General features: G+C 36.0%; 2 protein-coding genes and 1 pseudogene across 3 annotated transcripts; 1 reads left to right on the top strand and 2 right to left on the bottom strand.

Annotated features, from left to right (window-relative positions):
• Window positions 1-721: 721 nt before the first annotated feature.
• LOC143601114 (aspartic proteinase Asp1-like) lies at window positions 722-3,107 on the top strand (annotated as a pseudogene). The gene is made up of 9 exons (XR_013147596.1): window positions 722-814; window positions 871-954; window positions 1,297-1,414; window positions 1,498-1,723; window positions 1,802-2,035; window positions 2,111-2,240; window positions 2,329-2,523; window positions 2,600-2,672; window positions 2,757-3,107. The product of XR_013147596.1 is annotated as an aspartic proteinase Asp1-like (transcript).
• Window positions 3,108-6,068: 2,961 nt separating this feature from the next.
• On the bottom strand, window positions 6,069-9,076 carry LOC143601113 (phenylalanine--tRNA ligase, chloroplastic/mitochondrial-like). Its single transcript, XM_077078607.1, has 10 exons — window positions 8,908-9,076; window positions 8,531-8,724; window positions 7,580-7,785; window positions 7,268-7,386; window positions 7,098-7,174; window positions 6,783-6,962; window positions 6,663-6,707; window positions 6,492-6,596; window positions 6,299-6,412; window positions 6,069-6,203 (listed from the first exon to the last, which is right to left on the bottom strand). The coding sequence occupies exons 1-10, from the start codon at window positions 9,074-9,076 to the stop codon at window positions 6,153-6,155; spliced, it is 1,260 nt and encodes a 419-aa protein (XP_076934722.1). The 3' UTR covers window positions 6,069-6,152.
• Window positions 9,077-16,718: 7,642 nt separating this feature from the next.
• On the bottom strand, window positions 16,719-17,183 carry LOC143601112 (uncharacterized). Its single transcript, XM_077078606.1, has one exon. The coding sequence runs from the start codon at window positions 17,181-17,183 to the stop codon at window positions 16,719-16,721; it is 465 nt and encodes a 154-aa protein (XP_076934721.1).
• Between the last annotated feature and the right edge of the window lie 8,361 nt (window positions 17,184-25,544).

Below are 25,544 nucleotides of genomic sequence, written 5' to 3'. Positions count from 1 at the left end.
CACCGATAACTTTTATAGCTTCATCCACGTATTTACTTTTTTATTGGTGAATTAGCAATAGAGTTTACCGGCATAAAGTTTTATCTTTATATTGAATACGTATAATTTATTTTAATTTTATATAATATTAAGTCAAAGTAATAATAGTCGTTAGAAATTTAGAATAACAAATATCATTATTTATTATTCGTTGATTATTAAACAAACTACAGTTTTGAAATCTATGCATACCTATTTACATTTCTCTGTTTACATATTGCACCCTTCAAAATTTAATTTATTTTACACACACAAATGTTTTATATTATACCCTCAAGTTTTATTAATTGCACAATAAACCTCACTTACATATGATTTTTCGCAGCTTTCATGTTGTTAGAGCATTAGGTTTTGTAAGCTATAGGATAAGGTTGTGGTGTGAGTGAATTAGAGATAAAAGTTAGTGATTTTTTATAACATTTGGGAAAACTTGTTTGCCCTATTTATTTTTTTTAATATTTGTTGAAATTTATTATGAGTATAAGAGATAGAAAGTTTAATGATAATTGTATTAAAAATATTATTTAATGAAATAAAGTGAGAAATAAAATATTTTTTTAATGTAATCATTGATATGAATGCTGTTACACCCCCAGTAACCACGTTCTATTAAATTACGCAAACAGCCCCATAAACACTAACACAAAACAGATATTCTAACACTTCTCACAATTAATTTTAGGTACAAAACAGAATACCGCGTGAAAGTCAAGACAGTGTCGCCACGTCTGTCAGCGGTGTTGGTCAACAATCATCAAACTTTGGGCTTTGGGAGGTTTGAGTAATTAATGAAGATGCATTCCAAAATCAATCTCGTCGTCTACTTGTTAGCCGCATTATTAATCCATGGATCTTCTCACTCCGCCGCCAAGCAATCAACTTCCGGCAAGTCACCGGAAATGTTTATCCTAGAGGGTATCTATCTGTATATGTATATTCATTCTCAATTCATCAATTGTCAATTTGTGTCTGTGCTAATTTTACTTTTGGACCTTTTTGCCCTTGCCTTTTTGACTTTGCTAGTTGTGTGTATGTAATGTTATTATTAGGCTTTTATAGTATGTATGCATGTATATATGTCTGTTATCCAGTTTTAGGCCATTTGAGTTTGTAAAGATTTCCGCTTTATTGAAATGTCATTTTGGAACAATGGTTTTTGTAAATTATTTGGAATGTTTACATTGTTGGTACAGAAGAAAGTTGTAGTTTTTTTTTTGAGTTAATTAAAGGGATGATGAATTTTACTGCTGTGTGTAGGTACTATCATGTGACAGTTAACATAGGGAATCCACCCAGACCTTATTGGCTGGACATCGATACTGGTAGTGATCTCACTTGGCTTCAGTGTGATGTGCCCTGTGTCAACTGCCTCCCCGTAATATTCTTATTCAAAATATTTAGATGATGTGTTTAGTGTGTTTTGAAAACGGCAATTAAACATTTTTGTTCATGTTGTAGGCGCCTCACAAGCCCTATAAGCCTAACAAAGACCTTGTGACGTGTAACGACCCGTTATGTGCATCGGTTCACTGGCCAGACTCACTTGACTGCAAGTCTCCAAAGGATCAATGTGACTATGAAGTCAGTATGCTGATCACGGGTCATCTCTTGGTCTGTTAGTGACAGACTGGTTTCCTTTACAGTACATCAATGGAAGTGTAGCCAAGCCTCGTCTTGCATTCGGGTCAGCCTCTTTTTTATTCCTTCTTTTTGTGATTTCTTGTAATGCACGCAACGTAATCTTAGTTTCATAAATTTTTAGATGTGGTTACAATCAAGAAGTTCATTCCTCAATGGACCCACCATACACTGATGGAATTCTCGGTCTAGGGTTAGGCAAAACGAGTATTTTAAACCAGCTAAATGAACTCGGTTTAACAAGAAATGTGGTGGGCCATTGTCTTGGTGCACAAGGAGACGGATTTCTGTTTTTTGGAAATGAACTTGTTCCTTCTTCAGGGGTCATTTGGACACCCATGTCAACTACCGAAATCGAGTGAGGTTTTTTAGTTATCATTCATTTTTTTCCTGTAAATTATATATTTTCACTTCTTATCATGAACTTTTGCAGAAAACATTACTCTTTGGGAACTGCTGAATTATATGTTGGCGGAAAAACAAAGGGTCTTCCTATCGTGTTTGATAGTGGAAGTACATATACATACTTTAGTGCAGAAGCTTATAAAGCTCTTGTATCCATGGTTAGTCAAAGAGTAGTTGACTTTTCTGGTAATCGTATCTGCCACCTTTATTTTCTTATAACTGTATTGTGCAAGCCTATGTTTGCAGCTTATGAATGACATTAAAGGAAAGAAGATTTACGCTGCAAACGATGATAAAAGTCTCCCGCTATGTTGGAAAGGATCAAAACCTTTCAAGTCCATCCAAGATGTCAAAAATGTGTTTAAGCCGATAATGTTGAGCTTTGCAAAATCAAAGTATGCTCGGTTTCAGATGGACCCTGAAGCATATCTCATCATCAGTGTAGGAAGTCAACTTAAAAAAAAAAAGGTTAAATTCTTTTCACAATGTTGGTTCTCATTTGCGTTTGTTGGTGCAGGAACGTGGAAATGCCTGCCTTGGGATCTTGAATGGATCAGAAGTCGGTCTGGAAAACATTAATCTAGTTGGAGGTAAGAAGGTTAAGACACATATTTAGTCAAATCATCAATTCAAGTAAATAGTATGCGATATAAAGCCGCTTTTTTTACTTGCAGACATATCATTCCGTGACAAAATCATCATCTATGACAACGAGAAGCAGCAGATCGGTTGGGCTCCTGCAAACTGCAAGAAACTCCCAAAGTCCTGAATCTCTCTCTTCTAACTCCTTAATTTTTGAAAATATATAAGTGTTTGTGTGTGTGTATATATTATATGTAAAGACTTTGTTACAACAAGAACTTTTTCTTGTTTGTTAACAGCATAAATGAAGATCCAGATCATGGAGGGCTTTGCAAGCCCTATGGTTCCAACATTGACATTTTACAAGCCTATTGTGCTGCTTAGTAACTTGAGAAAAGGCTGATAAATAAAGTGCTTCCAGACTTAGATATTGAAAATTAAGGCAATAAACAGTTATTGTATATTTTTAGTAAATCCATCTGTTCAGTTGTTAGTGACGTTGCCTGCCATCGCAGGTGCATGGGGTCACCTTTTGCCATTAGGTACCCTGATAGCTGGGTTTTATTCGTTGGTCGTTAAAAAAAAATCATTGAATAAATAAACAACCTTTTAAAGAGAAACATAAACCGAAATATATGCATATTGAAGTGTGTTGTAGTTGGCCTCATTGAAGACACTAGCCATTGCTCACTGATGTTGAGAAACCTTATTTCCCTTTCTTTCTTGATGTCACAATCTAGTGAACTACTATATGTTTTTCGTTTTTATCAACATTGATTTTAATTTGATTCGAACTCAATGTAGTGGTACATGTGAACTATTATTTGTTTTTCGTTTTAATTAGCGCGGCTAGTTCACGTATAAATGTATAAATTCGTTTAATATTTTTTCTCATTTGAATCAATGTTGGTTCACTTAAAAAACTCTTCAAGACAAACTTGTAAGTTGATTCATAGAAAAATAAAAACAGATTAAATGTTACAATAATAGAATTACCTAAATTAATTTAGACATGATAAAATAATAATCAATATAAAATAATAATCTAATTGCTATGTGCCATTTAATCAAACCAAGAGAACCACTGTATTGTCATTGATTATTGGCTCAGTTGGAAAATGCTAGTTGGGTTTGCTGGTTTAGTGTGAGGCAAGAGGGATGTAGTTGGGTTCGAATCATGCATGTGACAAACAAAGAGTTACGATCCTAAAAAAATAGGGCCCTCAATTTTGAAATTTTTTTTATATATATATATATATATATATAATTGGTTGTGTTTGTGAGAAAGAAGCTGGGAGACAAAGACCAATATAAACTTGGATTAGGGAAAATATGAGGGCCTCAATTATAGAAATCAATACAATTAGTTGGGTCTGTAGAGTCTTGGTTCTATAGTTTAAGTTTATAGCGATAGCATCTTTATTTATTACGATTGTAAACAAAATGATATTTTTGTTTTCACAAGGAAGCAAATTTTAGAATTCATTGAAGGTGTCTAAAATTGCTGAGCCGACCCTATTATTAGTTAAAGTATTGAAGTTAAACTCAAGTTTGAAAAACTAAATTTCAAACACCAACTTAAGATTTAGAAATATAAATTTCTACTTTTCTAGTGAAGAAGGTGCAAGCGTGATAAAATGTGAATACTCGTGTCTAGTGATAAGTTATCATTAAATATAAACATCATAAAATGCGTGGAATAACTTGAACAATATATATTTGTTGGCCGCCTGTTTAATAATCTATTGTCTACTTTAAAAAATATATATTTATTATACACTAAAAATGTAAGTGACCAACTAAAATATTTCTTAATTATTTAGTCATCTAGTGCTTGATTCTTTAGGATTTCATCAGTCGAAATCCCATTAATATTGTAACAAGTGTGTATTCTTATCACCTTATTAGTATTATTTAAATTATTATCATTTATCTAATTTTTCATAAAGATCACCGTGCTGCCGTTAAATCGACGGTGTTCTATAAAGTTTAAGAAGAAATAAAACGCAAGCAAAGTAGCTAACTGATGAGATGAAAACATGCAACTCTTCTACATGGCCAAAAACATCTAGTTTTCTAAACGAGGTGAGGGTGCTCCTTATATGTATTCGAGAGTTCCCTAAGACACCCCCAATTATGCACTATCACCTCATTTTTACCCTGAACGGTTTGAATTTGTGACGTCATTCCTTTTAAGTATTCTAAACCATTTTTCCTTTCATTATTGTTTTAACTAAAATTTAATTATGCATTTGGCTAATTATTTGTTTAAACTAAGAATAAATTATAAACTATACATTTACTAAAAATAAATTAACCAGTTAATTATACAATTTTCTTTTTCTATATTTATATAAAAAGTTACTATATAAACAAACATTAAATTATATAAATATATATTTATGAGACCCGCACCGCACGGTCACACGTACATTGAAAATAGACAAAAATATCCCATCAAATTCTTCTTTATCTTCCTCCTCCTTGCATTATACATGCAATAAAAAAATAAAATAAAATAAAATACCAAACTAATCCTTTAAATGAAAAAATTGAAAAATGGCATATAGTTGTTGAGCAACTATTATTGATCTTCCATTTATCTGTTCTATAACCCTTTTCTTGTGTCCGAAAATGAGTGGGTGGTGGCAGTGTTCCCGAAATACCCACAGCTATTTACCCGAGCCCACCCCCACCTTCCTTATTTCAAACATGTTTGGCGTCAGTTTTGTACCATGTTGGATGATGTAAACATGGTACTAACATAATCAAAAAGCTACTATAACTCTTGAAAGAAGACATGTTAGTTACCCCTTGTGGTTGAATTGGATTTGATTGTCGTTGTTCCTTACATGTAAGGGTGTATGAATAACACGCAAATAAATATGACCAACTCATTTTTAGACGTAATAGCTAAGGATGAAATAAAAACTCAACAGTTAAACACGCCTGGATCACTGGATGTTAGCATTTCTAGGAATCATCAACATGCACGTATTTACTACGAAGTTAAATAGGTTACCACTCTTAATTTAATGTTTGTTGGTTATACGAATAACTTCAATTAAAATGGAGATTAAGGATGAATTATTGGTGATTTGAGATAAACTGGGCCTCAATTTATAATGTGCCGTGTTTTCAACTTAGGAATGCAAAGTGCAAAGATCATAAAAATAATAACTTTGAAGAGAACACCATAAATAACATCTTTTTGTCTGCAGAAATCAAGAATGCAAATGTATCAAGTCAACTCGAACTCAACTCTAATGATTATACTAACCAGGCAGCTCGAGCCAAATAGGCTCAAGCGAAGTACAAGCAAGTTTTTATCGAACAGTAATTTTACCAAAAGAAAATTTGCAGTTATATCATAATCATTACAAGTATAACAACAAAGGACTAGAGTTACATATGTTGGAAATTGGAAGTAACCATGCAACTTATGAATGCCGTGTTGAATTTAACAAACAAAAATATGCTACACAAAATCATCTTAGTTCAACATTCATCTGTCTTTGCACCTGATCTCGAACATTCCACTGCATTAATATCCATCCGCCAAATCATAATGTTTATTATCAGTATGAAATGAGGATTTAAATGAAACTTGTTTGATGAAAAGATGTTAACGTACCTGTAGCTCGTTTATTTCCTTGTCAGTAAGAGAACGCTCCATGGAGCGATATGTGATCCTATAACAATGGCTAGTCTTTCCTTTCTTGTTAGTGAAGTTGTCAATCAATTGGACCTGAACATATATAAGAGTGTTATTTTCTTTCATACTAAAGTGAAAAAAACCAAGTATTCTTATACTAACAATTAATCACCTCCTCGGCAAGATCACCAGCAACGCCTCTGACGATTTCACAAAGATTGTTTTCAGTGAATGAATCATTTATCCAGAAACTCATGTCTTTATAACAAGGTGGATACTGCATATAATATTATTCATCAGAATAGAATAGAAAAATAGTATGCGCATAAATGCCAACTCATACCTTTGAAAATGGCTTGAACTTTATCCCAAGTTGACCTTTAGTAAACTGCATCACAAGAATGTTTTAGGTCAATCTGTCTTGGCCCATAACCTAATTGGTCAGCTGCATTTAGTAAAGTACCTGAGATGTGAACCGCTTATCGGTCGACCAAAAAAGCCTAATATCAGGAATGTCAAATAAGACCATTGCCAAACGTTCCAATCCAAGTCCAAATGCCCAAGCCACGTTATCGGTTTTCCCACCTCGTTTTAATATTTCTTGTTCCATCACACCACAACCAAGAATCTCCAACCACTTTTCCTGAACCATCAATTAAAATTACATAACGTTTATTAAAATAATACATCACACCAGTTCATTAGTTAAATATCTAAAATACCCATCAGTGACAAGAGTTTTGAACTTAAACTTAATAAAAAAAAAAAAAATCTTTACCTGGAAATATATCTTGAGTTCAAAAGATGGATTTGTAAATGGAAAATAAGTGTCAACCCATCGCATTTCAACAGCACCTGAACGTCATAATGAAGTGAAAGTTCACTCGGTTAGCTACTGTCCATCTCAACTTAGCATATATAATATTAAGTAATGAATCAATTTCTTACCAAAAAGGTGACGTGTCAAACCCTCTAGACAAGCTTTTAGATCATTTGCAGCATATGAAGTTCCATCAATGCCAGAACCATTCCAATCATTTGGACTGAACACCCTAACTCCTTCCATCAGCACACTCACATACAAGTATTATAACCCGCATAACTTTGGGGCCCTTCAGACGTATGTTATGTAGCTGATAATTGTGGTTTGACTAATCAAAATCAGAATCTAATAATCATAATCATGATCGTTTTTACTCATATTAGTTAACTGTAATATTATAGAATTATAGTTGATTCAGAAAAAGAAAATCAGATACCTGATGGAATACATGATAATGAGTTGAATCAATGGAGTCTCTTCGATAAACATCACCAGTAACAAGAAAATTGGTATATCCTTTCCTTAGCAACTCAGCCTGATGTGCACTAGTGTGACACCTCAGCACAGTGTCTGCATCAATGTAGTATGTATCATTGTAACTCCGGCTCACATGATCAGCAGGTACCAAGACATCATCAAAGTTCTGCTTGCACAAAGGATTTAAAATTGTTTATCAAACAATGTAAAAAGGTTTATATAAATAATAATAACAAAGCTATATCATAGACATGCATTTCATTAAAAAAGTTTAAATAGGTATCACTATTAAAGCATGACATGCCATTTAAATTGTTTTAGATGCAAAAGTATTTTCTTTTCAATCGTCAGACTGCCAACTAGAGGTGGCAATTTCTGACAGGACACAAACATAATCATGAATAGTAACATTTTCTCCCTCCTCCACTCACAACCACTTGCAATCACTCCACACAATATAGAGAACACACTCACAAAAATATAGAGGACCTGCTGTGAATGCACTTAAACCATGTTTTACAACCCAATCAACTTGTTTATCACCCAACCCGTTTAGATAGAAGGGTTAAATGGGTTGTGCTTGGGTTACACGATTTTAAGTGTGTGCGTATTAGAGTGGAAGTTTTGACACAAATAAAAATATGGATCGTGTTCGGGTTGAACATTTCAACCCACAACCTATCAACTTGATCATTATCATTCGAACCGTTTAAAACATGGGTGAAACTGGTCGTATTCTGATTACACGATTTTAAGTGTTAGGATTGATGTTTTCAATATGGGTTTGGGTTAAACATTTCAACCCAATTGACACCTATACAGTGCCAGCTACAAAAGGTGAATCTATTTAAGTGATCACAGTGCAAAAATGTTAATAAGGTATTTCCTATGTTGCAAGTTTAAGGGCATACCTGTTTAGTGGTAACAATAGGGGACAAATCATCAAACTTGAGAAACTGATTGTTATAGTTAGAGCGAAAATACTCATATATCGCATTCTTGAGTATCCTAAGGGGATGGTTATCTCTCCTATGAAGTTGTAATCCAAGTTTAGTAAATATTATTAGATCCGGGACATTATTTGTCGGTTCATCCTTAACAACATCTGGACCACAAATATACCATATCAGGACTAAGAATCAAAACACTACCTCACAGAGTAGTTGATAATAGAAGATGTTCTATTATCAACAAGTATATATATATTTTAAAAAAAATCAACAAAAGAAAAGCGCAAATATGTGGTAAATTAATTACACAATCAAATCAGAAAATGAAGAAGAAATACCTTGTTTAGAAATTTGAACTCCGCCGAGTGAAGAAGCTACCGTCTGTGTGGATTTGTGTCTGCGGATGAAAGGCGAAGAGACGGAAATGAAGGTGGCTTTGGATGCGTAAAGGAAGAGAGAGGGTTTGGGTTTGGGTTTGGATAGAAGAAGGATGTGGTGAGCAGCCATGGCTCACTGATAGACGCAGAGTTTAGGAGCTTCGGATTATCTTCATTACTCATTTTAACTCATAATTTCAAAGCAACTTTTTTTAAAGAAAATATCCTTTTTATCATGTAACTAATACCCAACCTCCATGATATAATAAGGGTCCTGCTAGGGACACCACCCCACCACCCTATACGCGGCGGATTAGGGTACGATTTGACGTCCTAGCCTGACTCTGTCATAGGGTTGTCGGATCGTACGGGCTTTTCGTCGCGTATAGCCCTATACGCGGCGTATTGGCTTTGTATATTATTGGAGCCCAGCTCCCTCCCCTCCCTCTCCACCATTTCTTTTTTCTTTTTTTTTTCTTAACCCTCACCCTTTTCATTCAACCAACACCAACAACCATATATGTTTCCGGAGTCGGACGAGGAGATGCCGGACGGCTAACGGTCAGTCGGAATTAAACCATGTATGTTTCCGAAGTCGGACGAGGAGATGCCGGACGGCGCTAACGGTCAGTCGGAGTTAAACCAGGTTTCGTTTTATCTTTATTTTTTACATGTTAGGACATAGTTGTAGATGTTAGGACAGAGATTTGGTGAATGGTTTACTCTAGAAATTTGTCTAAGCACCGACCGTTTGACGGTAACCCTAGTTCGCCAGGCCTCTTAAACTTAAAATAGATTTCCCGTATTGTTACCGTTATTGTTAAAATTTTTATTATAGTATTACTATTAAAATATTAATATTATTATTAAAATATTGTTGTTATGAAAATATTATTGTTAGTCAAATAAAATAATATTATTGTTTTTATTAAAATAGTATTATCATTATTAAAATAATAATATTTAAATATCAATTATTATATTTTTATTATTATTATTAAAATATTATTAAAATAATTATAGTAAAATACTATTAAAATATTAATTATTATATTATTATTATTTTTATTCTAAACATATAATTATTAGTATTAAAGCATTAATTTTTCTATTATTATTAGTACTAAAATATTATTATTATTAGGTACCTGATGTACGCCAGAGAGTCAGATGCCGGGGTTAGGCGGCGACGCAAGACATTCGGAGGTACGTTCGTATAATATAATATAATATAATATAATATAATATAATAATATTATTATATTATATTATATTATTAATATAATATAGTTATTATATTATTATATTATATTATATTGTATTATGTTATATTTATGTTAGTGTGTTTTTCTAGAAAAGTCCACCAGTGTTGTCTTATTATGGTTTTTTTTTCTTTTTTTTATTTCTTTTCTTTTCTTTTGTAATTTTTAATGTTATTTATGATTAATATTAATATTAATATTATTTACTTATCAATAACATATTATTATTCAAAATTCGATAACGGGCGTTCAGTAGCAGGACTTATTTGGGAAAATTGACAGTGCGAGACGAACTTTTAAATTATTGGCTGGTTTCGTTATGGGCATCTTGAATTAGTTACAGTTGCTTACTTGGGAAAACTGACATTTCCAAACGAACTTTCAATTTTTTGGCTGCTTTCGTTATCGTAATCTCAAATCTGGCTCTTCGATTTCTTCGAACTCCAACGGTCTTGATCGACGGTCACCACCGACAACCGTAGTTGTGTTCACTCAAACACATATCAGTCGTCACTAAGCTTAAGCTTAGGGTTGTTATTAGTTTTATTTTTAGTTGGGGGTATTCTAAGTTGATCATGTTGCGTATATTAAAGAATTATCGGCTTATATATATACGTATATATATATGGTAGATGTGCGGTATAAGAATTCATTGCGCCGACATAACTAGCAGCAGATCGAGAGACTAGTTTGATGAGTTTGAATCTCTCGGATCCGCGGTATCCGCTAACGGCAGCGAGAACGGGAGCCCCTACTTTGGACAGATAGGTGGAAATTCGGTCATTACTCCAACATAACGAGCACTAGATTGAAATATTAGCTCGGACCTAGCTGAACCGGTTGACACTTTTGCAGACGTGGATTTAGGCGTCGGTGTTGACGTGGATATTAACACGTTTGTTTACAGCATTCGTTGACACGTTTGCATAATACACAATGAAAGCGCAAACTCAAACAACAATCCATACAATAGAAATTGTCTTCGTTATTTTACTCTTCTTCTTGTTTGACTGGTCCTTTAAGAGAATTGCTATTGTAGGGATTGTTGTTTGAGTTTGTGCTTTCATTGTGTATTATGTAAACATGTTAATATCAGCGTCAGCACCGACCCTAAATCCATGTCAGCATACGTGTCAATCGGTTCAGGTAAGTTCGGGCTAATATCTCAGTCTGGTGCTCGTTGAGCTGGAGCAATGACCGAATTTCCACTTTTCTGTCCAAAGTATGGGCTCACGTTCTCGCTGCCGTTACCGAATACTGCGGATCTGAGAGATTCAACTCATCAAACTAGCGTCTCGATCTGTTGTTGGTTATGTAGGCGCAATGAATTGTTATAACACACATCTACCATATATGTATACGTATATATATACGCCGATAATTCTTTAATATACGCAAAATGACCAACTTAGAATACCCACAATTAAAAATAAAACTAATAACAAGCCTAAGCTTAAGCTTAGTGACGACTGATATGTGTTTGAGTGAACACAACTACGGTTGCCGGTGGTGGCCGAAGGTCAAAACCGTTGGAGTTTGAAGATATAAAAGAGGCGGATTTGAGATGCCGATACCGAGAGCATCCAAGAAAGGGTTCGTTTGGCACTGCTAGTTTTTCCTAAGGTAATCACCGTAACTGATTCAAGATGTCCATAACGATATCAGCCAATAAGTTGAAGGGTCGTTTTGCAATGTCAATTTTCCCATATAAGGCCTGCTACCGAACACGCTTTGCCGAATTATGAATAATAATATATTATTCATAAATAAAATAATATTAATAATAATAATTATAAATAATAATAAATAACAAAAAAAAGAAAAGAAAAAAAAAGAAAAAAAAAACATAACAAGACAAGCTGGTGGGTTTTTCTAGAAAAGCTCCCCTATACGCCGGGTATAGACCTATACGCGGCGTATTAGTTTGATTCCAACATGCCCTGCAAAAGCTGGGCAAGGTTTTCAACTCATACCTTATACGCCGCGTATAGGCCTATACGCGGCGTATTACTTTTGCTGAATTATTGGAGCCCGGCTCCCCTCCTTTCCCTCCTTTCCTTTCTTTATTATAAATGGAGACGTTGTATCTCTCAACGTTCAACAAAAAAACAACACAACATTTGTACTATATATACCCAGAATGTCTTGGTTTAACCATTTATTTCAAGAGGAGGAGCCGGGTTACGCCGCTAACGATCAGCCTGGCACGTTGTGGTTACCAGACTTGAACCAGGTTTCGTTATATATTTATTTAATATGAATTTGGTAGTTTTTTTTACTAACATATGCTGCATTACGTTTTGTTAGGAGTATGTCAGGTATGATACCCAGCCCCAACAACCTTACTGTCAGCCCGAACAGTTTTATGGTAACACTGGCTCGCCAGGCTTGCCAAACTTGAACTAGGTTTCGTTATTTATTATTATTGTAAATATATGGTTATGTTATTATTATTTTAATATTCTTATTTATTATTAAAATATTATATTTTATTTTTTATAGGTATTATTTTTGCCCAAGATAAACGAATGAATGATCAATCAATGATAATAACAAGATAACAATTTGCAAAAAGGTATGAATTTTTATTGATGTGGAAGAGATATATATAGACCACAGATGTTCGTTCATGTCTTTTGATCTTAAAACTAATTACAACTTCAGCCCTTCTACAATACATAAATATTAAAACTAACTAAACTATATTATGACTTAATTACATAACTAACCCTAAACTCTAACTTGGAGTGATTAAATCTAACATTCACCCCCTTAATCACGAACAAGTCTTCAACGCCGAGCAGTTTCCTCATTGTAGCAAACTTGATCCTTGCCAATGCTTTTGTCAAGATGTCCGCTTTTTGAAGTTCTCCACTTATATGTTCAACAGTGATGTGATTGTTTTCAACACATTCCCTTATGAAATGATAATGGATGTCAATGTGTTTGCTTCTTCCATGAAACACCGGGTTCTTCATTAGCGCGATAGCGGATATGTTGTCGACATATAGAGTAACCTTTTCTTCCTTCCATCCGGTGAGTTCACTCAGTAGTCTTTTTAGCCATAGTGCTTGACATGCTGCAGCCGTTGCAGCCATGAATTCAGATTCACATGAAGAGAGTGCCACAGTTTGTTGCTTTTGTGTGCACCAAGTAATGGGAGAATTCCCAAAATAGAACACTATCCCTGTAGTGCCTTTTCCTTCTTCGGTATTAACACCATAACTGTTATCACTGTAGCCAGTTATTTTACATCCTCCATTCCTCTTATAAATTATACCAAAGTCTTTAGTGCCTTTGATATAACGAAGCAATTGATGAATGGATTTGAAATGGTGTTCTTTAGGTTCTTGCATAAACTTACTTAGTAAACCAACTGAATAAGATATGTCTGGTTTAGTATGAAGTAGATACCTTAAGCATCCAATTAGACTTCTATATTCAGTGGGATCAACCGATTTTCCACCATCGGTTTTAGTCAAGAGTGTACCAGGGTTCATAGGGATCTTGGTTTCATTACTATCCAACATTCCAGCATTCTTTAGAATTTTAGTAATGTAACCAGCTTGCTTGATAGATATATCACCCCCTGATTGGGTAACTTCTATACCAAGATAATAAGCCAATAACCCAAGGTCACTCATCTCAAATTTTTCTTCCATTTGAGATTTAAACAAGTATATTTCTTTCTTTGATGATCTAGTTATTATTAGATCATCAACATAGACTCCAACTAGCAAAGTAGACGTTTTGCTCTTCTTCGTATAGACGGCATGTTCCAACTTGCATTTCTTAAAATCAAGTGATTTTAGAATGTGATCGAGTTTCATATTCCATGCACGTGGCGCTTGTCTAAGTCCGTATAATGCTTTGGAAAGCTTGTAGACCTTTCTTGCATCTTGTGTTTTCACAAATCCTTCAGGTTGTAAAACATAGACTTCTTCCTTCAGTTCGCCATGTAGGAATGCGGATTTTACATCAAGGTGATGTACTTCCCATCCATTATAAGCTGCAAGAGCTAAAATGAGATGAACCGTCTCTATGCGTGCTACAGGAGCAAAGACTTCATCAAAGTCTATACCATGCTGCTGTACATAGCCTTTGGCTACCAAACGAGCCTTATGCTTTATTATTTTCCCGCTCGCATTTCATTTGGTCTTGAATACCCATTTTAGGCTGATTGCCTTATGATTGTCAGGTAACTTGGTCAACTTCCAAGTATTATTCTTATTGATTGAGTCTATCTCAGCTTGCATAGCCTCAATCCATTTCTTGTTGTTGGCTGCCTCTTTGTAATTCTGAGGTTCTTCTTCAACCAAGAAAAGTTCGTTAACATCAGTGTTAACCTTTTTGGACCTTTTATACACATCTCCCAAAGGTTTAAAACCTTGCAATTGGGTATGATCAAAAGGATTTAATGAGCTATCAATAATTGGTCTATATTCAGCGACTTCGGCTGAATTTGGCTCATAAGTGAATGTTGGAGGTGTGACAGGAGTACTTGGAGAATTAGGAGATAATGGTTCTTCATATTCTTGGTCATTATCTCTTGTATATTCATCCTCTCGAGTCACCGGGACTGTTTCATTGTTTTCTTGAGTAAGTTCATTGAAGTTATCCTCAACAATGAAGTCTACCCACTCAGGTTCCTCGCTTCCAACTTCATTCATGTACTCCTCCCAATTCCATGAATCCTTTTCCAAGAATTTTACATCTCGACTGATGCAAATTCGTTTAGTATTGGGATCATAAAGTCTATATGCTTTTGATCCTTCCTCAACTCCCAAGTATACCATCTTGACACTTCTATCATCTAACTTAGTTAGATGATTTGATGGTACTTTAGCATATGCTTAAATGTTTTAGGTTTGGTTTTCGACCTTTTAACGCTTCAAAGGTGTAGCATTTGTTAACGATTTAGTTGGGATTCTGTTTAATACATATATGGTTTGCCTTACAGCTTCACCCCAAAAGTTTTGAGGCATTGACATAGCATTCATTATGCTACGGGTAGTGGATAACATAGTTCTGTTTTTACGTTCAACCACACCATTTTGTTGTGGTGAATAAGGTGTTGTAAGTTGTCTAGCTATACCATTATCTTTACAGAACTGATGGAATTCACTTGATGTGAACTCTCCTCCTCTATTAGTTCTTAACATTTTCAATTTGGTTCCAACCTCGTTTTCCACCACCCTTTTAAATTCTTTAAAAACTCCAAAAGCTTGATCTTTAGAAGTTAAGAAATATACCCACATGTAACGGGTACAGTCATCAACAAGTAGGAAAATATATTTCTTTCCAGAATAAGTGGATGGTGATATAGGACCACAAAGGTCTCCATAAACCAAGTCTAATGGTTTAACAGATTTAAATTTTGCTTGGTTCGGGAATGGAGCTCTAACGTGCTTTCCCAAGAGACATGCGTCACACACTTGACTTGCATGATTAATACAAGGAATCCCTTGAACCAAATTTTTATGAGTCATTGACTTTATTGCATCAAAGTTCAGATGACCCAAGCGAGCATGCCACAACCATGCTTCATCATCTAGTTTGGACAATAAACAAACGGGTTCACCAATTTTTAAATTGATGTTGTAAAGTCTATTCCTTGAACGTGTGACTTTCATAAGCAGCATTTGATTATGATCGTATAAAAACAAAGAGTCACATTCCAATAGAACTTTGCAACCGCTTTCTGTTAATTGTCCGAGGCTCAGAATATTGCTTTTCAAACTTGGAATGTAGTAAACATGAGATATAATTCTCTGTTCCTTATTCTTGCATTCCAACAGAATTGAGCCTCGCCCTTTAATTTCTACATACGAACCATCACCAAAACAAACTCGTCCAGAGATTTTCTCGTCTATTTCTCTGAAATGTTTTCTATTACCAGTCATATGGTTACTTGCACCATTGTCTAAGTACCATAGACTTTCATTTGTGGCCGTATATAAATTAGCCTTAATTTCCTTTTCATTTAGGAAAATTTCTTGATGGATCACATGTTCACTAAGAACGTCCATCAACAACGTGGGCTCTTCGTCCTCTTCCACCAAGTTAGATTGCTCATGTGCTTGATCCTTTTGAGGACACGTGTTAGCATAATGCCCACGCAGCTTGCATTTATAGCACTTAACCTTACTCACATCTCTTTGAGTTTTCTTAGGTTTATTGTAATGGGAATGTTGAGATGATTTTTATCCTTATCAACATGTTTTCCCTTGCCATCACGCCAATTCTTTCGTGATGCATTGAACCTCTTCGGTCCATGATTTCCAAAATTTTTTTGATGACCCTCACTCTTGTCATGATGTGTCAACATTTGTTTATCTTGGGTTCGGTCACAACTCCTCTTTTGGATTTAATCCTTTCCTCATAGGTTTTAAGCCTCCCGATAATATCGTCCACGGTTACTTGCTTTTGATCAGTAAATTGCTCAATCGAAGCAATTATATGCAAAAACCTATCGGGCATTGAGGTTAAGATTTTTCTTACTAGTGTGGTCTAATCAATCTTTTCACCACAACTAGTTGCTTTACTAACAATATTTGTTAGTCTCAATGTGAAAGAATCAATAGTCTCATTATCTTCCATTTGTAATCTATCAAATTCAGACTTAATACTTTGCAATCGTGCTTCTTGCACTTGCGTTGCACCAATATGTCTGGTTTTTAATGAATCCCACACCTCTGTTGCAGTTTTACAGTTTGCAACTTGTAGGAGTAATTCTTCGGGTAACGTTTGAAACAAGTAGGCAATAGCATATTTGTCTTTCTTGACATCTCTTCTTGTTTCACCATCGGGTTCTATCATCTCCCAAAGACCATTTGCATCTAGCATGTTTTTCATTCGAATTGCCCATGTTGTGTAATTAGTAGATTTTAACATAGGGCATTGGAAATTCGAAAAAGATGATCCCGGCTCTTTATGTGTTACAATAGCATTATTATCCATTGGACTTTCTGACATGGTTTCCTTTAAAGATAATAATAAAAATTATACACAAAGTATAAACAGGTTTTGGATAAAAAGTTTAACCTCTTAAACTTATAAGAACCGTCCTCAAAAGTTTACAGCAAACTCGGTTCATAAAAATTAATAATGAATCCTTATTCGTATATGATTAAACCACTACACTTATTAGATACAACGATCTAATCCCGGGTTTAATTTACCAAAAGATTATAAATCTATAAATTAGATGTAATTTGGTCTAGAACAAATAAAATAAAAAAAAAACACAACAGACGTGTTTCTATTTTTCTTCTTCTGACCTTTGTGCAGATTTCACTACAAATAGTCAAATTATCCAAATAATAATTTAAACAAAAACAATCAAACTGATTGATTTTGCTTCCAAACACAAACCGATTGTGTTTAATATTAGTTTTAATAAACTAAGTTTAACCAAAGATTCCAAAGTCCGATGGCTAAAAAATCGATTACCACTAGTAAAACAACAAAAGTAAAAAAAACACAAATCTAATTTGTGATTTTAGTGAGTCAAAGTTGTGCAGCAAACAACCAAACGCTGTGATGCACCTTTTATTTTTAAGTAACACAATATAAAAGGTCAAAATTAAATGGTTGTTGATCACGAGTTGTTGCCCACGAACAAACTCAATCAGAGAATAACAAATTCTTTGTTCTTTTATAATTAAATAATCCAAATTCAATTGCAACTTCAACAAAAGAAATAGCAATTAAACGAATTGAATTTGATTTCAATGGTAAAAGCGATTTCAACAAAGAAAATCAACAAGAATCACAACGATTCTAGTGAAGGCCGATGGTTCAATTGTTAAAATTTTCTGAACAATTCAGAAAATATCACAAAAAACGTGAATCACAATGTAGATTAATTGAGTCCGATTCTTCTGTTGACGTCTCAAACAATTCCTCAAACCCTAATTGTTTGTGGAATCCAGAATCAAACAAAAACAGTCGGCAATGTTGAATTGAAAGCAATTAAGATGGCTCTGATGCCAATTGTTGACCAAGATAAACAAATGAATGATCAATCAATGATAATAACAAAATAACAATTTGCAAAAAGGTATGAATTTTTATTGATGTGGAAGAGATATATATATAGACCACAGATGTTCGTTCATGTCTTTTGATCTTAAAACTAATTACAACTTCAGCCCTTCTACAATACATAAATATTAAAACTAACTAAACTATATTATGACTTAATTACATAACTAACCCTAAACTCTAACTTGGAGTGATTAAATCTAACATTATTGTTATTTATTATTATCACTAGCACTGTTGTTTGAATTTCTAATTTATGTATGGTAGGAGTACTTCGTGTCGGATTACGGTAGTCAGCTATCGTACCCATCATCTGTCGCTTGGTCGGATTATGGAGGTCAGCCAACGTCATCGTACCAGCCACCGGTAGCAAATGATCCGTTTTATGTGTAACGCTCGTTAATTTTCGGTTTAAAGATTTAAAGTATGTATATTTCTCGAGATTGAACCGACACTCCTCGGAAACCTTCTCATTATCCCGATACGTTAATTTATTTAAATTTTCAACCAAGATGTCAATCCTTTATAATTGGAGGGGCTTGAGGGTAAGATTTTTATAACAAAATAAACAAACCCTAACCCCCCATTCCCTTGTCCAATCGGCAGCCTACTCCAGCCTCCCCACCCTCGTTTTTCTTTTGTGCAGCCATGATTAAGGTCTAAAACTTCAATTGAAGGTTAGTTCTATGTTTCCCCAAGTCTCTTAAACCGATCATATTAACACGCTTATTGGTCGTTAGGGTTGAGTTTTGGTTATAACGATTTCTGACAGATTCATACTCGTTTATTGTTCGGTCTGTAACTCGATGAAAATGTATTGTTTTTGATTGATTCTTGTTTCTATGATGTTCTAATTTGAGTCTAGTTTCCAGAAATGTATAATATGTAATTCTTGGACGAGATTTGAATTTTTTTTATGATTTTATAAGATCGAGTGTCAAAGCTCATGACGGATTCTGGTCTGTCTTCCCGACATCATACTCTTTTTCGAAAAGTCCAAATTGGTTGGTCCTACTACTAGAAGTTAGTATTTCGAGTTAGGAACCAAACCCAATTGGAATCGTTTAATTTGGCTGGGTAATGATTTTTATAAAAATAAAACCATTTTGTTGCGCACTGAAATAGTTGCACATACCTTTCTGTGTTGGAGGAATTTTTATGATTTTTGTGTCCACTAGAAAAATATAATAAAAATACTTTTATAAACCTAAGACACTTGTTAAAGTCTGGTAAAAATTAAATAATTTATTTCAAAGGTTATACTATGTAATTAAATGCATCTTCACATGCTAAAATCTGCACATTATATTTGTTACTGATCGATAGGTTCGTTTTAGGCCTAACATGTGGATGTTCAATTGTGTTCTTGTCAGAGCTGTTTGAAATGAGTTTTTGCACCAACGTCTTCCTAGGTATGTCTAGTATTACATACTTTAAAATTATGTCCATTAGTGTTAGTTTGATTGGTCAACTAGTTGTGGATTGAAAGTGTATATTCGGTTGTCTAGAATAGCGAATTCTTGCGTTTAACGCGAGTATTGGAGTAATTAACGACCAATTCAGTTCGGGTGACCTAGGTTCGGGTTACGGGCTGTTGAAAAATCATTTTTATAAGTATGGGGGCTGAATTGGTTCTCGGTTACCCAAACGGGTCGGTACAACACGCATTTGCGTTTATTGAATAGTTAGTGCGCTGTACTTGCGAGTTACCGACCCATTTGACTTGTGTAGCGTCGTGTGGACTTGTTGGCTGTGAAATTATCATATTAGGTCCACACAGGGCTGAGTTGGATGTTAAGTGCTTAAACAATTCTTAAACGCGCGTGATAACCTAGTGCTTCCGGGGGTAATTTGGGAATTCTTTATTCCCGGGAGTATCTAAAGGTCGTGTTGGTAAACTTAAGGCCCCGAGGGTTTGTTATGAATGAGTTTGATGAGGTCGAGGCTTTAGGTAACTCGAACCATGCTAGAACGTCTGGTAGGATAAACGAGTCCTTCCAATGTCGTTAGTGATGTTTGTATGTAAACCGACAGGTGTTTGAGTTTTGGGGATACTTAGGGGTCCTCTAGCTCGTGGTGAATTCGTGCCTTGTGTCAGGTGAGTTCATGATGCCCCTTTTAAATCTTTTTACGTTTTGGGCTAGCATACGCACCGTAATACAATTTTACACGATTTTACTCGTTACAACTATTTGGGTGGTATTACATAGCCTTATTTGTATTTGTGCATTTATAAAACTATGAGTGGACTATATTCTATGCCTTAGGATATTTTAGACTCGTTATGGTCATATATTCCTTAAGGTTATATACCTGATTATGGTCTAGACTCGATGATGTTAATAGGCTTAGTAGTAATTGAATACGAGTAGACCTATTTACTTAGTTCATGTATTGGACTGATTATTATATATTACCTTATGGCCCATAGGCTTACTTGTAATTTGGTATGTTTTGGGATGATATATATATATAAATATATATGTATATATGTATGTATGTATGTGCATGTGTTATCCAATGGCCTATGACTAGGGATGTTAGTTAGCCATTCGTGACTAAAGATGGCTTACTGACGATATGGTATATTTTGGGATTATATACAAATGTATGAATATGTGTTACCTTATAGCCTACGAGGGCGTGATGGCATTTAGTTCCTTGTGACTAAGAATGATGTGAGTAGGCTTATTGATGTGTGTGTGCATGGTGATTACGGCCGGGTCAAATATATTACTCGGGTTTTCAAATCCCGTTGTAGAGAGGCCCGCGTGGCGTGATCATCATTTTGGTGGGTCAAATATATTACTCGGGTTTTAAAATCCCGTGGTGAAGAGGCCCGTTGTATGTTAAACCGTGATCGGGTCAAATATATTACTCAGGTTGTACTCGTGGTGGAGAGGCCCGTATCACGTGTTTGGGTGTGTAGCTGTGACCGAGTCAAATATATTACTCGGGTTTGACTCGTGGTGGAGAGGCTCATATCACATGCTTAGGTCTTACCGCGTCCGGGTCAAATATATTACTCGAGTCTTGACTCATGGTGGAGATGCCCGTGTACGTGTGTTCGACGATGTATGTATCATTTGGTGAACTAAATTTATTTATTTTATTATTATCCTCTCTTCTGTTTAGAGCTATAACTTTGAAATAAAAGTATGAATTATTGTTTACGAAAACTTGAACTCACTCAGCTCTAGCTGACTTTGTGTGTATGTTAGATTGACTTTCAGGTTAAGGAGTGGATGTTACCGCTTGGACGTGCTGGATGCTACTCGGAGTTGAAGGCATTTGTAGACGAGGACTTTAAAATAAAACAAACACTTCACTTTATATTTAGTTTTGGGATTTAGATACTTAACTTTTTCCCACTGTTTATCATTTGGTATTTTTCCGGTTTTGGGAATTTTTAATGCTTATGAATTTCCGCTGTTAAATTACTCTGAAATGGTTTTAAATAAAATGAAATGTTTGGTTTTAAATTTTTGGTGAAATTGTGATGTGATTATCAACTGTAGGATTCTCGGGATCTGGGGTCTTACATTATGGAACCGAGTCTTCATCGCACCACGGGCGAAATGATCAAGCCGGGCCAAACCCAAATAACGAAGATGGGTACGATGACGATTATATACGCGAGGTGAAGGTTTTGTATAAAACAGATGTTGTAAGACACCGTGTGTTTTGTTTAAGTTAATATGTTTGTTTGTATGTTATTTAATAAATGGCTTAAGAATTAGCGTAAAATGTTTCAGATTTTTGAGAGCCGCGAGGAGCTGGAGAAATGGGTAAAAATTAGAGGACGGGAGCATGGGTTTGTTGTTGTGGTCCAGCGGTCAAGGAAAAACGCCGTGGACCTTGCATGCAATCGTGGAGGCGAACCCAAAATAAAGGCGACGGTGAGACGTATCGGCAGCATCAAAAAATGCTGTCCGTTTAAGATCCTGGGCAGGTACGACTCGAGGGGTGCTTGTTGGAGGGTTCAAGTGGTAAACGAGACTTACAACCACGATCCCGTTGAATTCGAGGAGGGGCGTGCGTCTTTTAGAAAAATGAACACCGACCAGCTGGATATGGTTGAGAGTTTACACAAGGCTGGCGTGAAGACGCAAGAAATCGAAGCAGCCCTCCGCGAGAAGTTCCCGGTGTGCAACCTGTAATAAAAGATATATACAACTACACCGCCAAGATTAGGAGGGATGGGCTACTAGGCGACTCTCCTATGAAGGTAGTTCAAAACACTTGTAGTTTTAATGTGTACTTGTCGTGCTTGTAATATTTACCAAAGTTTTATTTCATCTAATGCAGGCGCTGGAAAACTTTCTCGCAGGCATCGGTTTCATGTTCTATACCTGGGAGAGTGATACCGACGACAGGACGGAGGAAATTTTCTTCTGTCATAGTTAGTCGCATAAGATGTGGCGTGCGTTCCCCGAGGTGCTGATGATTGACATGACGTACAACACCAACATGTACGACTGGCTGTTGATTCAGTTTATCGATGTGACCTCGACATCACAGTCGTTTTGTATCGCCGCAACGTTTGTGATCATGGAACGGCAGAGGAACTTCAGCTGCTCTGGAGAATCTTAAACAAATGCTCGACGACTGCATGGAGCCACGCGTGATCCTGACTGACGCGGACCAGGCCCTCATGAACGCATGCGACACTATTTTACCTAATGCCACCAAAAATTTATGCTGGTGGCACATATCCAAGAATATAAGGAGAAAATTTAAGGGCCTATATAACACGGAAATGGGGACGGACTTTGCGTACTGGTGGAAGGTCCTGTATCAGTCGCCGACGGTGCAGGAGTACGACCACTGTCGCCTCAACATGGAGCGTCATTTGATACGGGACGATAGAGCCGGTAAGTCTTTCGTACCACCTGATAGTTTTTAATAGCCTAAACATACGTCTTAATAAAGTTTCCTTTTATTTTTCAAAGGTCTGGCAATACATTCGCAAGAGCTGGCTGGATCCATACAAACACAAGTTTGTAGCCTGCTGGATAGACGAACGCTGAAACTACGGCGAAACTACGACGAACCGATTTGAGAGCCAGCACGCAAATCTAAAAAGGTACCTCAATGGAAGCAACAACTCGCTCGACACAATTGCCAGGCAAATCCTTAAAATGGTCAACTCGCAGATGAATGAAATCGGCAAATCTTTTGAAGCCTCCCGTTCGAATGTCATGGAAGGACATCGACAGCACGTCTGGTTGAAGAAGCTAATAAACAGGGTGTCGATTCACGCTCGGGGTCTACTTGTGAACGAGTACGGGTTGATACACATGATGCGTGACGGTGGCGCTTCATGCGACCACCATTTGTATTCGTCTTTAGGGCTGCCATGTGCTTGTCGGATTGAGGGATACATAGTTAATGACACGTGTATCCCAATAGAGGATGTTGACCCATTCTGGAGGAGGCTTAATTTTGATCCAGCCTGTCCGCCGAACGAAGAGCCAGACTACACAGCAGGTCTACAGGATATCACAGATACGTTAATCAAAAGAAAAGTTTTTTCGCCAAGCTCTTGTCTGCTATTCCAGGGAGATCTAAAAAGAAGGAGCCAGAAAAAAGAGAGGATCCTCGGGGGCGTCCCAAAAAACCAGATCCCCCGAGGTACAGCGCATACACCCCCGCTCCAGATTTCCCCAGACATAGCTCCTATAACCCATCCTCGTCACAGAGGCCCAGCCAAGAAACCCCCACCACATCCTCGCTGACTCGTTCGTTGTCCCAGTCAGCGTCGCGGTTTAAAACTCCTCGTGGACGACCTAAGACATCGAAACCTATGGGAGCTCACCTCTGGTTTCCTGTGATGGTTTCGCCAGCCCAAGTACCGGCGATAGAAACGTTTAGGAGCGTCATTCCTAGCTGGGCCCAGCCATTCGTCGCATACATAAAAATCGTACGCCCAGACGGTAGCTGCGGTTTTCGATCAATCGCAGTGGATTTGGGGATACATGAGAAAGTTTGGCCGGATATTAGGCGGGCGATGCAGAACCAGCTGGAAACGAACGAATGGTGGTGGAGGGCGATGTTCAACAAAGAGGATGACATATTGTACGGCTGGGTTCATTCCAGCATTCCATACTATAACACGGTCAAACCAGCGCCGCCGAGTTGTTGGTTCATCTTACCCGGTCACGGGCACGTGGCTGCTCAAACATACGCATGTGTGTTAGTCAACCTAGCTGGCAATCAGACCGAATCTTACTTTCCATTGAGAATCGGTCCTGACTTGGTTCCAGATCCACTGGTTATAGGCATCGCTAACTGGGGAGGCGATCACTGGATATATATCAACCTGGTAGGGGATTTCCCAATGCCTACGCCAAACCCTAATTGGGCAAGATGCGCCGTGTCAATGGCGCTCGAATGGAAAACACGGTTAGCACATCATTTGAAGGAGTACAAAGTGATACGCCAGGGTTGGCGAAGGGAATCCTCTAACATAGATCTAGACAGCTTATAGAAGACATTGTATCAATGGACAAAATGTCTATAATAATAATAATAAATATTAAATAATAAATAATAATCATTTTAATAATAATAAATAACAATAATTAAATAAGAATAACTAAGTAACAAATTAATATTAATATTAATATCTAAATAAATGATAATAATAATAATAAATAATAAATAATAATAACTAAATAACAAATTATTATTAATATTAATAACTAATAAATAAATACTAATAAATAATGAAAATTAAATTAAAAAAATAGGCCTAATACGCCGCGTATAGGCCTATACGCGGCGTATTGGACCTCTTATATCAGTCGCCGGCAGCTCAACAGCCACATAATTTCAAATTTCAAACTCCCGCCCGATCAACCGAGCATCCGAGCGTCCACACACGAGCCTATATCGGACGGACACCGACCGGAATATCAAACGAGCCGACGAGATTTCACCCGACACCGACACGACATGGAGGTAATTTTTTAATATTATGTTGATGATGATGATTATGTTAACATGATGTTGATGATGTATTTTTGATGATGTGATGATGATGATCCTGTTGTTTGGATGGATAAAACCGTCGGCCGGAGTCCGACCGTCGGTTTACAGGGACTATCAGACGCGGCGTATATCTCTATACGTGGCGTCTGATATAATTTTTTTTATTTTCTGTTTTATTATATATATTATTAGTAATATTATTATAAATATTATTGTTAATATTTATTATTAGTATTTATTATCATTATTAATATTATTATTGTTGTTATTGTTATAATTATTATTATTATTTGTTAT

The sequence above is a fragment of the Bidens hawaiensis genome, unplaced genomic scaffold, assembly GCF_021521415.1.
Source record: "Bidens hawaiensis isolate Kalapana, Puna unplaced genomic scaffold, B.hawaiensis_p1.1 tig00055686_1, whole genome shotgun sequence".
In the NCBI taxonomy this organism is placed as follows: Eukaryota; Viridiplantae; Streptophyta; class Magnoliopsida; order Asterales; family Asteraceae; genus Bidens; species Bidens hawaiensis.
Note: the sequence above shows the minus strand (reverse complement) of the source record. Positions and strands in the feature narration are given on the sequence as shown.